At 41.0% G+C, this 16,417-nt stretch overlaps 1 protein-coding gene across 1 annotated transcript in view; it reads right to left on the bottom strand.

Annotated features, from left to right (window-relative positions):
• The window catches only part of ror1 (receptor tyrosine kinase-like orphan receptor 1), a 131,806-nt gene that overhangs the window by 38,793 nt on the left and 76,596 nt on the right, over nucleotides 1-16,417 (bottom strand). The window contains exon 3 of the mRNA XM_030727681.1: nucleotides 5,122-5,184. Within this exon, the coding sequence (XP_030583541.1) occupies nucleotides 5,122-5,184 (63 nt within the window). The remainder of the gene's footprint in view (nucleotides 1-5,121; nucleotides 5,185-16,417) is intronic.

Genomic DNA, 16,417 nt, shown 5'->3' with positions numbered 1-16,417 from the left:
GAAATAGGCACCGGTGCCAGAAAGGTGCATTTCGGTGCTGATACTTCAACAAATTCACCCATAAGTTCATAAAGTTTGCAGGTTTCCTCTGCCACATGGAAATAATTCCAACTTTTGCTAGCTAACAGTCAGTTCTCAAACTTGCCACAATGTGGGCTGTTTTCAGAAAGCACCATATCCAACTGGCTTTGCATCTGTGCCGGTGCTGTATAGGGCTGCAACGATTAGTCGACATAGTCGACAATAATCGACAATAAAAATAGTCGCCGACGAATTTAATTGTCGACAATAGTCGTTTATTATTACTGGTGATTTTTTTTTTTTTTTTTAACGTAGTGAGACATCTTCCTGTCCGTCTTTCTCTGGCGAGCTTCACACTTGGGCAATTCGGTTGTTAAGTGAGGACGTAGAATTCCATTTCCTGGTCCAAACTGTCACGTGATCAAGTTGCCGCAATGCTGTGTCCCTGGTTGTTTTAACTCGAAAAAAAACACACTCAGCTGTGATTTTACCGATGAGAAAGAGAAGCGGAAATAGCTGCAGTTGATAAGGTATGTTACAATCATCTTTAATAGTGACCAGTCATTGGTTAAAGTCCAGGGGTCGGCAACCCGTAATCCGGAAAGAGCCATTTGAACCCGGTTTACACGGAAAAGCCGCAAATACTAGCGGAAGCCGGTAGCCGCTACCCGAAGCCGGTAGAGGTTACCGCGAGTGACGCATAGATTGAGAAACTAAAATAAATAAATAAAATGATTTTATTTTAATATTTCAAGATCACACTAATGTTCCAATTTAAAACTACAACAAAAACCGAACTGAGAAAAACAAAATGCACTTCAACTGGATACTTATTTGTACTGCACATTAAGCCTGGATGAGCCGCAGGTTGCCGACCCCTGAGTTATACCGTTGCTGTTTATTTAGAATCATTTGGACCCAGATACGACGTCAGAGTTAAAGACCGGATAGCATTCAGCCGCACGTTTAGTGATGGGGGATACTGGTAAAACTGTGCAAACTTTGTTTTACAGGGACAAAAAAGTACTATATATATTTTTTTTATGGTTGGAAAAATGGACGTTAAAGTTATATCAGCAGCAAACCTGATTAAAGGTTTTGAAAGAAGTATGTGTTACTACCACATTTTAAATAACCTTATGCTAAATGTAAAAGCTGATAGCTAAATAAGTGCAATTTCATAATTATCTGATTCATAATCCGATTAGTCGACTAATCGTTTTAATAGTCGATGACTAATCGACTATCAAAATAGTCATTAGTTGCAGCCCTAGTGCTGTAACATCAGGGGGAAATAAAAGGTAGTTGAAATGTCCTTGAGCAGGACACTGAACCCCTATGATAAACGCTCAGGAAGGTTTTACTAAAAAAAAAAAAAGAAGCAGGATTCTGCATGTGAAAAAACAGAACAGGTCTGACAGGAAAACAGTTGCAACATATCCTAGTCTCGGGTCACCAAACCTAAACACACAGACACAAGGACACACACACACACAAACAAGCAAACAAACAAAAGGGCAAAAATACAGTTAATTCTGCTGGCTTACATATTTATCTTAATAAGAGTGAACTGCAGTTTGTCTGTCCATGCATGCTGCTGTGTGGGTGTGTATTCTCAGTATGATCTGACTTCGAAACTATCATAACAAACTCATGGAGGTCTGCTGGCAATCTGAGCCGATGCCAGCTATGACTTTAGTGGACCAAATCCTGCTTCCATTTCACTGCCTTAATGTGCCTATTATATCTGTCTGTAGTATCTAAAAACAAAACTAAAAAAACAAACAAAACAAACTCACTCTTAAAAGACACAAGTGTTTTGCCAGAGGCGAGACGGTCAAACACACTGACTCACTTTATCACCGTCTCATTAGTTGAGTTGATGGAAAAGAAAATGGTCTTTGGAGCTGTGTGCCTGCACACTTCATTAGCCGTTATAGTAACTCATAATAAAGCAGCAGGGAGTAATATGAGGGCTTAAAAAAAAAAAAGAGAGAGAGAGAGACAAGGGGTGAAGACAAAAGAAGAGAGGTGAAGAGGAGAAAGAGAAGGAGAAATATGTCCTACCAATGTCTGTGTAACAAAGCCACTCTGTATGTAATTGTCCCGTGGTGAGTGTTGTGGTATTTGGCACAAGGAGGACGCTGAAACTCGAACCCTTTCTGCGGACTGTCCCTTTAATGTGGCAGGGAAGCTAAATGGCACCCTGTCATCAGCCTGCATTTTCTTGCAGTAGTTTTGCACAATCAAACGCTCACATGCAGGCACATAAATGTAAACACCCGCACACCCACACAACCGCAGAGGAGACAAACTATACATGCTCAAAACTGCACACGTTACACAATACATTTCACGACATCAGTAACAATGTATGCTCTATATGAGAATACATGTCTGCATTCGGTGAACACACATACAGTAAGGGTGTGACCACTAGGATTCTCTCAACAAAACGCAGGCTCAGAAACCTGAGCGGCTGCGCAGCTAACTAAACATACTCAGCAGATACACTGTGAGGGCCCTGCACTGTAGTACTTCCAGCTCTGGCTAAAAGGTGAATTTGATTAAAGTTGGGTCACTCTCCAGTAAAGAGAGAGAGGAAAGGAAGTAAGTCAAGGAACGAAAAAAAAATGGATACAAAATGAAACAAAGAAACAGAGGAATAATGAAAGAAAGCCTCGAGGGAAATGAGTTCAGTAAACTATCATCACCCCTGATTTCAGCCCAGTAATGAGCCTCTTTCAGCACGATAACTTCCTGCTACTGACGCATGCTGATAAAGCCACGCTACCTGAATTGTGTCTGTTTGGTCAATCAAAACCATCCCTGCCTGCAGACAAAACAAGGGGTGCAATCACCATCCATCCATCAGATAAGAAACAGATGTAAGCACGGGGGGCTGACAACCAAATGACAAACACACATACACACACAGGACAGATACACCGCGCTTATAGGTTTTCATATTCTATTTATGGAAAAATAAAGCTCGCTATATGATTTGTTTGGATCTTGTTATATTTATGACTTTTTTTTTTTAAACATCCTTGATTGGTCAAAATATTATCTTCACTAAACTGTTCAGTCTTGTCCAGAAACTACCGTCTTCATTGTTGCGTGTGTTTAACAGTGTCTATTTTTGTGTACACACAATTTGTTGTGGGAAGGATGCTGTGGGAGAACTGGACTTGCAAGAGATGAATTAAGCAAACCAGACAAAATGAGAGAGCAAAACTAAGGTTCAAGTTCAATACAAACTTAAACTGAGGCTCTTACAGTCAGTGTACCTTTGTGGGAGATTAGGCAGATGTTGGCTCTTTAAGCCAATAAGAAACTGAGGAGAGGGGGCGAGATTTGACTGATAACTGGGTAACGGTGTTGAGAAAATATCCAGAAAAGTGAATCAGTTGTTCGTGCAGTGCTGACAGGACAATAGGAGTTTTAAATGCTTTCTCCCTTTATTTCCATATTGCATACCACACAGCAAACTCGTTTTTTTAGGGTTTTGGACTACGTGAAAGACGAGGTAAATCACACTTGCTGTTAAGTTTGCTCTCTGCAAGCTTGCCAGATGTAAAAGCATTGGACTTGTCATCGAACACATTAAGCTATGGCAGGATCCTTTTTAAGTCATCAGTATATGAACAAAGGTCCCAGTCACACAGGCCTAGAGACTGGTTGGCGGCTGCTTGGCAACCATCAGTCACTAAGGAAAAATGAGTATTCCCTGATTGGTTGAAAATGGTTGCTGGAGGTTGCTTGCTGTTGAGATTGGTTGCCAAGAGGTATACAGTGCTGCACTGAAAACCTTCATGCGAATGCTTTGGCTGCTAACAGATTGCAGCATCTTTGTAGTTTGTATAGAACACACTGTCTTGTCTGACAGTGTCAACTACTAGCTAAACTACTAGCTAAAGTTTATTTTCTGTATATCTCTTGATCATATTGATTATACTAGATTATAATATTTTTATAATATTTTTATTTTCATTTTAGAGAGTTTGATTTTCTGTTACACGGCACTGAACAGGAGTGGCCCTCCAATCTCATTGTACATCCTGTATAATGACAATAAAGGCATTCTATTCTATTCTAAACAGCAGTAAAACTGAAGAGTGCAATCAGAAATGCATAAAGTAATTGGCTTCAGCGGTAAGCCGTTTCTGGTTTATGCTGCACTTTTCCCAAGTATCACTACAGCAGTGTTTGCAGACATGTCAGCATCTTCGACTACATGCAATTTGCTAGTGACCAACATTATCATGAAACGGGTTTTTGGTGCAGCACCCTCTTTGTGACCCATTTTACCTAGCAACCTCCAGCAACCAACTGGTTTGGGAATATACAGTTCATCCAGGTCATAGTGGTCTCTGGAGCTTGAAAAAGGGAGACTGGACTGAAGAAGCCTTTTGGATGAGAGGTGAAACGTCTTCAGGAAACAAAAAGAGGTCCAGTCGCCCTTTTTTCAAGCTCCAGAGAATTTAATAGGATCAAGAGAATCATTACCTAGGGTTACAATTAGGGTTGATATCATCATGATTACAACTTCAGACCTCAGAACATTAAAAGTAGTCAAGTACATGATCAGTGTCTACATGTGTTGATTTAAAAAAAAAAAAAAAAAAAAAAAGTATAATGCATATAATATAATGCAAAGTGTAAAAAGATGTACCAAAGGCAGCAGGACATTTGAGACTATACTGGTATTTTCCACAAAAAAAAGAGTAGATGTAGGTGGAAATTAACAGAAATACAATGCTCCTGTGGCTATATTCCCACATGTGGAGTGGATCAATGTGCAATTCGTTCTGTCAATTATCCGCCTTGCTACCTTACACTAGGACAATGGGTGTCTGGCTTACTGAAGTCGGCCATGTGGAGGATGTGTAATTTTCAACACTTCATTTAAGGTAATTTCAGCAGCACATGTGGAGTTACAGTTCAGCACTGCATGTGTTAATTTGAACTATGAACATGTGATCATAATGTTGCCTCTAACAGATGTACTCAGTTTAAACAGTTTTGCAGAAGCGAGGTTTGTTAAGAAAGTCGTGGACGGCTTATCTGTGCTTTTTGTGTGTGCGTGTGTGCATTTACCATCACTGGAAGTGTTCCACAAAGTGGAGGCTTGCATACTGGGATCTTGGGGAAACTCAGACCCTGAAAAGAGGGGAGATGGAAAGGACTATGAGCACAGTTCTGATTATTGGACATTGGATTTTTGGGGGTGGGAGGACACGAATGAGAAAATTAGTTTGGGAAACATACTCAGAAAATTCAAATGCTTCAAATGTTGAAAAGTTGACCTTGTATATTTATCATACACTTCTCACACTCACTAGACCAAAATTTTGGCTACGCAATGAAAATAGGGAGACCACCAACTTTATTTTTCAGCCAGCAAGAGGATATTTATGCTAATGAAAACTAGCTAGCTAGCATCAGTAGATTATTTTTGGTCAGGCATGAATTTATATGTTTTATGACACTGTTTGGTACTCGTGTGTTACTAATACTAATTCAATAGAGACAATTTATTTACGGTCAGGGTCTCAACAGGCTGTAAATATTTGCAAAAAGCAGCTAGCCTGAAAATCTGCAAGTATGCAGTCACACTTTCAGATAATGCACAATGTGAAATGTGGGGTGGATCTTGGCGAGAAGTCTGTCACAATAATTTCTGACTCTAATTTACAAATTTACATTTTGTTTTATTCAGTAAGAGTTTGATTGAGAGGGTGTTCACAGAGCAAGGGAGCCGAAGGGTCGTCTTCCCATAGACTATTATGAATTCAGTCACAAAGAGGGTGCTGCACTAAAAGCTTCCTTATGATTGCTTTGGTCGCTAGCAGATTACCACGGTCGCCTGTGGTTTGGACATGGTTTATTACTCTGCAAACACTAACTACTGGCCCAGGAGTAATAAAATTAAAAGAGTAGCTGGCGAGTGTGCACAAATTGGTGCATTCCATCTGCCACTACCACAACTGGCTAGCGACTACAGCAATCGCAAGGAGATTTTTGCCAGCCAGTTGGAGAATATTTTTTTCTAGCAACCTGTAGGTGGCACTGACCATACTCTATGCCTGCATGACTGTGACTTTAGCAAATGATCTCCCAACGACTGCCATCAACCTCCAGGAACCATTCACCAACTAACCAGGCCTGTGTGGCTGAGGCCTTATTCACATGATCCTACAGTGTCAGCATGATCTGTGTAAGCGTGCACGTGTCTCCAAAACCTTAATATAACCTGACTTCTGTTTACGAACATGGGAGTTGCCTTCCTCTGGCCATTATAGATAAAACATTTAAAATGCCGTTTTACAGCTGCATTCTTTATACCGGGAAGCTCTATCCATCTATTATATATAATCTATGGTTATGACACAGAAAAGAGTGGGTCACAGACCTGCACAGACTTTCCGGACCAGTGGAAATGCCCTAAATTTTAAAAATATTTAAACACAAGTTTGTACAAACTTTTCTATATAAAATACTGCGCACATATACAAACATTGCTTCTTAAATGCAAAACAACAGTGCTGATGCTAATGTACATTTGCTAGTGCAGATCAAAGATTTGGGTGTACAAGAGGGAGCCTATCAACAAGCCGTGTGGACCTAATGCACTGTTATTACCAGCTGAAGACAGAGCTGCTCTCTGCTTTTCATTACTGGGGAGAAGAGACAGAAAATTGGCTTCAGAGTGCAGTGGTGCAGGTCATAGGTGATTCCTAACAAATTAAACAGCCAAAGATGAAGGACTGGCAAAGAACTTTAAGCAGTTTTACATTCACTGATTCTCAGGGCACCAGCCCACTGACAAACATTCAGTTCACATACATCATCCCACAGTCGGCTACATTAGTGTATGTGTCCGTGTGTTTTTGGTGCAGGCTGGGACAGTTTAACATGATGAATGAGCAAATGGCTGCCATCCAACAACGAGCAAGCACCCTAAAGTCACAAACACATGCAAAAATGCAAGCATGTGCACTGAGACAGCTGAGATTTGGCTGCAAACCTAACTATACACATAGTGCATTTTTTTTCACACACATTTTACTAAGAACATGTCATAAGTATTCTTGAATTTACAACCTGAAAACTGAAAATGTGACGGTCGAGGAGGAGAGAAAGTCCGCAGTCAAACAACACCAGGAGCCTGACACAGGGTCACACTAATTGGGTGATAATGTGTCGGGATGGTAACGACTATGTGGTGGTGCTTGTGAAATGAACTGTGTTAATGAGCAGCGCTTTGGGCCTCTGCACCTGTTAGTGAGGAGTCTGGAAGCCTGGCAACAAGCTTACAACAGCAGGCTGGCAGCTTTGGGAGTTATGTTCATGACTGTTAGAGATATCTAACAAACCCAGAGGGCAGACATTCAATTAAAATGTGTCTCTTCACTAAATTGGTAGTTATTTTGTAACGTCGCCTGATACAAGCTGTGCTGCAGTATGGGATTTGGAATGACTTGCTGGTTTGTTCCAGGAGGAGACTAACAGTGTCTTATAGCAAGACCGGGCCCCACGGTGAGTCTAAATTTACTTTGTGTTCTTTACTGATAGACTCTAAAAAGTCTGGAGCTCTGTGCTCTACAAAGGACAGAGGAAAGGGGACGTTGCAGCTCACTAGCTTCATCAACGCAAAGCTAGCCAAGGGCAGCCAGGTGAGAGTTTAATAGAGGTGGCTGGTCGTGGGAATATAGTGAGGGAAGGGGGAGGAGGAAGTACTAGTTTATAAAAAAAAGGAGGCACAACTGTGGACTGTGATCATTCCAGGGAGAGGTAATTCTGTTCAAAAACAAACAATGGCACACAGTGATTTTGCTGCTACGTCTAAGGGTAAGACGAGTGCTCAACGAGTTATCTGCTCATTGCTTTCCATTTTTCAATTTCTCCCAATTTATATACCTGTTATTTGGGACCAACCTGTTCTCTTTCACTAAGACAATAATCAGAAATAGTTGGGATGAATTGCGGAGCAATATTAAGATTAGCTTTCTAATGTTTCCCAGCAGTGGAGAGGAGCAGTTTTATTAGCCCGGTTTGTTAATAAAGGCCTAAAAATAGGAACCGTCACAGTGCCCGTGTCAGTTTACATCAGCGGTTTCAGCAGCTGTGGCTCTTGCTCCTGACTGAATCGTGATTTTGATACTGACTGGAAGACCCATATGTTAACTGGATCTCTGTACTGAATTCTTGTCTGTCAATATGAATAACTGAAAAGGAGCAAAAGCCTTGCTTACATTATAATATAGGAAGGAAGAAATTGTGCACATGTGTGTACTGGAGCCAAATGTTTCAACCATGACCAGACTGTTTCCACTAGCATTACTCCAGAATCAGAAAATAGTCATAAGAATATAAACATTGCTATGGACTGAAGAGAACCAATCCAACCTATTTTTTCTTTGTTGGCACCAGATCAGGAAATAAATACCTGTTCAACTGCTCATTAGTACAAATCTCTCATCAGCCATTCACATGACAGACTACAAACTACTAAACCTGAACCCCATTTAAACATGTAGACATGCCCAAGATGACCTGCCCAAACGGAGCATCAGAATGGGGAACAAATGTGATTTAAGTGACTCTGGATGCAGCATAGTTGTTGGTGGCAGACAGGCTGGTCTGACTATTTCAGAAACTGTTTTTTTTTTTTCTTATCCCCACACAACCATCTCTAGGGGTTACAGAGAATGATCTGAAGAAGAGTAAATATCCTGCGAGTAGCAGTTCTCTGGGCAGAAATGCCCTGTTGATGCCAGAGGTCAAGGAAGAATGGCCAGACTGTTTGGAGCTGATAGGAAGGCAACAGTCATTTGTTACAACCAGGTATTCAGAAGAGCATCTCTGAATGCACAACACATTGAACCTTGAAGATGGGCTACAGCAATTTACGAGTTTACCAAAAGTGGACAACAGAACAGTCTTGATTTTTGCTATGAAATTCAGATGGTAGAGTCAGAATTGGGCATACACAGCATGAAAGGATGGATCCATCCTGCCTTGTATGAGCAGTTCAGACAGCTGGTATTGGTGTAATGTGTGGGGGTATTTATCTTGGCACACTTTGTGCTCCTTAATACCAACTGAATATTGTTTACACACCACAGTCTACCTGAGTATTGTAGCTGTCCATCCTTTTATGACCACACTGTGTACCCATCTTCTGAGCAAAGCTCAAATCATCCCAAACTGCTTTCTTGAACATAACAGAGCGTTCACTGTACTCAAGTTGCCTCCTCAGTCAGATCTCAATCCAATAGAGCACCTTTGGGATGTGTGCACTCAGCAAATCTGCAGCAACTGTGTGATGCTATCATGTGAATATGTACCAGAATCTCGGGGAAATTTTTCCAGCTCCTTGTTGAATTTATGCCATGAAGAATTAAGGTACTTATGAAGGCAAAAGGAAGTCCAACCTAGTACTGGCAGGGTGTACATAATAAAGTGTCAACTACTCAGAGCCTATAGCAGAAAGACATCCAAGGCCAGTTTATTTGATTCCTTTCAGCTGCACTGCAGATAGACTACCCCACCTTAAACTAGAGCGAAGCTTTTGACAATATTTCTCCCCTTACTTGATATGGATATAGTTCACATATAAAGCATATGAAATCCCAACTCAAATATTGCAAGGGAATAGAGCAGGATCCAAGTTCAGGTCTGTTTTGTCCCTTCTCTCCACACAACAGTCCAGCTACCTTTAAGCTGTCTGTCTCCAGTTTCACATCACTTCCATTTCAACAGTCACAAGTTGGTTTTCCAGAATATTTTCATACCATATCTGCCCATTGGCTTTTATTATAGTGATGACTGTCACAACCCTTTACCTCTAAGTACTGCCAGAAGCAAGCAATTTAACTTGAAAATGTAACTAGGGGGGAAAAAAAAATTGTGAACACAAATTTCCCTAGCATGTCAGAAGTGCCATTTTAAAAAATTAATTTTGGTATGGCAGCGAACACCCATAAAATTCTGGATATGTGACAGTCTTTATAAGAGTATCACTTTCCCCTCTTGGCTGCTTTGTCATACTTTATTCACATTAAAACTTTGGAACGTCCTCTTTCATTTGCAAGCGAGTGCCACTCCTAGTAGCAAAATATAAAGTAAATGGTTAACATGAAGGTGCCTCTGAGAAGTCCAGACATCAGATCTCCACACAGAAAATTCCGTGAGCAGCAGCCTCTGATCCCCATCCAGCTGTATTTGGCTTACGATGATAAAAATCACGCAGGGACACAAGCTTAACCCCCATAAAGTTCTCAGAATTTGGTGTGACTTCACTGTGACAGCAGCATATGGCAATTAGTGCAAAACTTGAAAGCTGAAGGCTGGGGAATGAAAGGAAGAAAGAAGTAACGGAAAGCTCAGAAGAAAGCAAGTCAGTAGGTCCACGGAAGGGTAAAGCCGAACCGAATCAGAAATGTTCAATTTGAGTGGTTATGCATAGCAACTAATATGCTGTTATATGGTCTGGGGGGCTGTGTTTGGAGCCAGGGTGGTTGGTGTGGTGAGTGAGACTGATGTATAAGCTCTCCCGCTCTGTTATTAGGGCCTCTCCCAAGGTCCTCTTCCATCCCTATTAGCCGGAAAACTGACCTAACTCAGGGGTTATCTGGAAGATCGGTAAACCCACAATTTTCACAGCGCAACTACGACACATGTTGAGATGAAAGACACAGATGAGAAATTATAATAATTTCTTTCTCCAATTTCTCTTCATCAGGCCTCAGTTTCCATTCAGCAACTTTCTATTCCTGTTCTGTCTCTGCGATGTCAAAGAGAGAGCATCTCCTCATTGTAGTCTTCTTAAGCACATCATTCCAGCTGTGGAAACAGAAGCCCCACCAGCCTGCAGTTCAAACCTTCGGTTTGTAAGAAGCAAGAATTCAGAGGAAAGCTGGCTTAATGGGAGGGGGGAGGAAAACAGCTAGTTTCAGACAATGAATCAACTGAGGGGTTGCACCAAGGCCCATTTTAGTTTAAGTATACAATTCCAATTACAAAAAAAGCAGGAATGCTGTGTAAAATGTAAATAAAAGCAGAATGCAGTGATTTGCAAATCTCATAAACCATATTTTATCCACAACAGAACACAGAAAACAAAATGTTTAAGCTGAGACATTTTACTATTTCATGAAAAACATGAACTCATTTGATGGCAGCAATATGTCTCAAAAAATTAGGATGGGAGCAACAAAAGGCTGGAAAAGTAAAAGGAAACAACTGGAGGAACATTTTTCAACTAATTAGGTTAACTGGCAGCAGGTCAGTAACACAACTGGGTATAAAAAGCATCTTAGAGAGGCGGAGTTTCTCAGAAGTAAAGATGGGCAGAGGTTTACCAATCTGCAAAAAAAACTGCATCTACAAATTGTGGAAGAATTTCAGAATAATGTTCCTTAACATAAAAATTGTAAAGACTTTGACTATCTCATCTTCTACAGTACATAAAATAGATTCAGGGAATCTGGAGAAATCTCTGTGTGCGAGAGACAATGCTGAAAATCATTAGCCCATGATCTTTGTGCCCTCAGGTGGCCCTGCATTAAAAACAGGCCTGCTTCTGTCATGGAAAACACTGCATGGGCTCAGGGACACTCCCAGAAGTCACTGTCTGTGAACACAGTTCACCGTGCCATCCACGAATGCAGGAAAAAGCTCTACCATGCAAAGAAGAAGCCATATGTGAACATGATCCAGAAACGCTGCTGGCTTTTCTGAGCCATAGCTCATTTAAAATGGACCAAGGAATAAATGGAAACCTGTCCTGTGGTCACACAAACCAAAATTTGAAATTCTTTTTGCAAAACATGGACAGCATGTACTCTGGGCTTAAGATGAGAGGGTGATTATTAGCGCTCAGTTCAAAAGCCTCCAACTCTGATGGTATGGGGGGGGGGGGGGTTATTACTGCCTATGGAACTGGCAGCATGCACATCTGGAAAGTTACAATCAATTCTGAAAAGTACAAACAGGTCTTAGAGCAACATGCTCCCATTCAGATGATGTCTTTTTCAGGGAAGGCCTTGGATATTTCAGCAAGACAATGCTAGACCACTTACTGCAACCATTACAACAGCATGGCTTCATAGCAGAAGAGTCCAGGTGCTGACCTGGCCTGCCTGCAGACCTTTCACCAACTGAAAACATTTGGTGCATCATGAAATGAAAAATACAACAAAGAACAGCATTCCTCTCCCAAAAGCCCAGCAGCTGGTCTCCTCAGTTCCCAGCTTTTACAGACTTAAAAGAAGATGGGATACTACACAGTTGGCCCTGTCCCAACATAGATATGTGATGCTACCATCAAATTCAAAATGAGCTTTTTTTAAATTATTTTTTAAATGGCACATTTTTAAGTATTTGATGTTTTCTGTGTTCTAAAATATTGCTTTGTGCATGGCACTTTTAAATACTAAAATTTTCTCTGAACCCCCCCCCCCCTCACCTCATCTCCTCCATATTTACACGAAGAAAGCATTAGTTAACTTTTGCCATCTACTCACCTAAAATGTGGAGTTTTAGACAATGAAAAGTGTGACTCAGATAACCAATATTCCAGTGTTCAGCGCACACTGCCAGGCTGTATTAATGAATAATTAGCACAATTAGGCTTAAGATTGGAAAATGAGCGGAAAGTTACGGTCATAGTGACGAGGCAGGGATTGCAGCGAATATAGTTTTTTTTTTTTTTTTTTTTTATGGCAACAGACAGTGAAGAAAAAGAGTGGTGAAAAGTGAGGCAGAGAAAAAAAGTGAGGGATGACTACAAGGTAATTACAGATAAATTGAGTGAAGATGACTTGGAAAATGTGAGTCCAGAGTAATAACAGAAAGAGAGGAAATAAAAAAAAGAAACCTCAAAAAAAAAGAAGAAGAAGAAGAAGAAAACCTCAGTAAGGGAGGCGCTCGTAAAATCGACTTTTTAAGAAGTGGGCTTCTGTCCCACTGAGCAGAGTGTAGGTTTATGTTGGCTGGAGAGTTTAGAAACCACAGTGAAAAACTGTTGAGATCTTAGAATCTGGTAACCTGAGAGAAGGAAGAACAAAACAAAACAAACAGGTAGCTGGTTACAGTGACTCAAGCGGGCAAGTTACAGGTTACATCCAGGTGGTTACGTGCTCTGCATCGTTTTTGAACTTGCCATCTATTCAGCCATGTTTCCTTACTGGTAAGACAGAAAGTAAGTAATCCTGAAAAGAGCCAAAAATCCTCCATGCAGATTTGAATTTGTATACATTTATATGCAATATGAAGTAAATTAAAACTGGAATACTGTACTGTCATGTTTTACAGTTTAGAGTCATTTTAGAATTTGCCTTTATCTTGTGAATTTTTATTAGAAATGGAAGTAATGGTATAACTGACCAAAATGAGAATAAACCACAAAAAAAGGTGAACATTATTCCTTTACAGAGAGATGGAAGGGAGAAGACTTTATTGCAAGTAAAAGAATAACGATGCGTGTGTGTGTGTGCTTGTCTAGCTGCACCTGGATGCTTGCATGCAGGTGTTTGTTACCAAGCTTGACTGAAGTGTACAGCGATATAAAAGCAGGCTCTGTTTAGGAAGCATTTACTGAAGACATTATGGACCCAGGAGCACAGGAATTACTTACTCTCACACAAACACAGAGACACACACACACCTGCGATGCATTTGAAAGTACTGCTGTGTAACCTTATAAGAGCAAAGACAGGGGTGAGACACAGAAAGAGAAAGAGTGCAAGAGAGCTGGGTTTGGGAAGGGAGGCTTTGAGGAGGTAGATGACAGGAGGCTGCATGACAGAGCCCTTTTTTGGATCTGAACAATAGACAACAACAGAAAGGGCTCATGTTGCAACAGACATTTGCTCCAACATGTAAAACACTGTGAGGAAAAAGGCACGTTGCTTACCATCCAAAAAAAAAAAAAAAATCACAAAGAGCTGAGCAGGAAAAATAACAGCTGCCTTATTTGTGTATTACCAAAAAACATCCAATCTGCAGGCAGCAAAAAGATTATGGGTTTGAACCTGATGGCATTGCTGTGTGGGCTTTGCATGTTCTCCCTGTGCCCTGTATTCTGACTTCCTCCCACAGCCTGCTGATTCCAAATTGGCCTTATGTGTGACTGTGAAAGTGAGTGTAAATCATAGTCCATCTCTGGGTTAGCCCTGTGATGGACTGGTGACATGTCCCAGGTGTACCCTGCCTATTGCCTAATGACAACTGGGAAAAGGTCCAGCCCACCACCAGGACTACACTGCCTGATGACACGCAACATAAGCTAAGTAGACTACACTGCATGCAAAAGAAAAACTGAGAAGTGCGAGAAGACCTGGCCATATAGTGGATACTGATTTTGGTAATATTTTGCAGTAATTTTAATAGCAGGAAATGTAGAAGTGCTGATGGACCACGAGGCTTCTTGCAAATGTGCAATTTCACTCTAACTAGCTATATTTGGTTTAATAGACTTGCATTTTTTTGGCCAGTGACATGATTTTTATGGGGTAATTTTGCAGACATTTTATATATTTGATACACAGTAACATCAAGAAAGCACTAAATGCATTTCAGAAATCTCAGTTTGCTCTGGATTATGTATCCAACCCTCCAGACTACTGCTGTCAGTCTTTGAAATATGAGAGAAAGCTTGAAAAGGCAGAGGAAACACATAAAAACCCACAGCATGTAAACTTGACACAGAAAGGGCCGCAGCCTGTGAAAAGAGAGGTCTCGTCCATTAGTCTCCATCTGCATTGAAAGGCTGGCTGCATTAGGCATCTCTTTTGCATGCATGCATGTATTAGGCATCCATATTCATATCTGGTTTGTCATAAGAGAAACTGCTTTTAAGTAGCGTCATGCTGTGCTGATAGTTCTGCAGAAGTCTTTCCTTGTGGGTTAAACAGACTGATGCAAAAGCCCCTGCTGTTCCTGCAATGGAAACCACGCTGATCTGTAAGGCCTGGTTAGGCCATTTTGGGCGAAGCTCTCTTAAGCTCCTGTTACCAGCGATGTAAGCAGACTAGCGAGGAATGTGCTCAAGCATGTTACTACCTACTGTGAAGCTCATCTGTTTTCACCTGACAGGGCTGGTACAAGTGTGCGCACAAGAGCTCAGCTTTCTGGAAAAACTGATCGCCTTCAAGCAGATAGACCGAGCACTGTGACCCTGACGTAATCCGCAAAGTCTGTCTGCTCATCTCTCTGTGGAATGCGAATAGAGACATCAGACGCTGTGCAGAAAGAGCACGCATTAAACAGCAGAAACATGGATATAAAACATACTGTAACTGGATGGACACAAAACATAAATGCACATGTATGTTTTATATCCATTTTTGAAGTGCCTGTCAAGGGTCATGAGTAGAATATAAGATTTAAGACCTAAAGCCAAAGCCAGTCAGGCTGTCTGTGTGCAGGATATGAATACAGACAGCTCGCTTGGCGTTTGAACGTGACTTTTCTGCTACATGTGTATCATGTGTGCCAAAAGTCTGAATGGTGTGAGTAATAAACATGCCATGTTACATGCCAGCTTGTGCAAAGCAAAAGAAAAAAAAAGAAAAAAAAAAAAAACCTCAAACAAAAACAAAACAAAAAACTGAGTGCGAGTGCTCAGGTGAAGCCAGGGACACACACACACACACACAAACACAAACACACACACCATAAGTTCACTGACAGCAGTCCTAAATTCCTTCAGGATGACAAATTGAAAAGGAGAGGCCAATGCAGATGGAATCTGGGAACAACAGGATAATGCTGCCGGATTTCAAACGTGACTCAGATTCAGACATCATGTGACAACAGTTGGGCCGGGCGCCATTCCAAAACTATTCTTTATGTCTGTCTGTCTGTACTTCTTTACTCATGTTATGGTCATAGCTAAAAAAAAATCGAAATCAAAACCCTATAGAATGGTGCATTTATTAGATGTTTTGTATTTGTATTTGCAGCCTTAGTTTGTATTTTCAAATGCAATATGAAATACTAATTAGTTATATCATCATATATGCTTTGCTGAAAGGAAAACACTAATTTTACACAGGAGCCCGTCAGACTTGCACTCCTTTCTAGCATCTGAAAACGCAGCCATTCTTCATAAAAGTCACTACGGCACCCACGTTTTGCCTCTCTTCCAGCTGGTGGTGAGTCCCAGATATTTAACTCTTGTGGGGGCTGTCCCCATAGAGGTGGTCCTGAGGGTCACCGACCCACTCAGATGAGAAGCAGAACGTCTTCATGAACCTAAAGAAGTCTAGCTGCCTTCTTTTTAAGCACTTAAAACTACCAAGTCCTGGATGACTGAGAACCTACACAGGCAGACATCAATCTTGCTCGCTGCTGGCAGTCGTGTGGACAGGCAAGCACAAGATAA

The sequence above is a fragment of the Archocentrus centrarchus genome, chromosome 4 (genome assembly GCF_007364275.1).
Source record: "Archocentrus centrarchus isolate MPI-CPG fArcCen1 chromosome 4, fArcCen1, whole genome shotgun sequence".
Classification (NCBI taxonomy): domain Eukaryota; kingdom Metazoa; phylum Chordata; class Actinopteri; order Cichliformes; family Cichlidae; genus Archocentrus; species Archocentrus centrarchus.
Note: the sequence above shows the minus strand (reverse complement) of the source record. Positions and strands in the feature narration are given on the sequence as shown.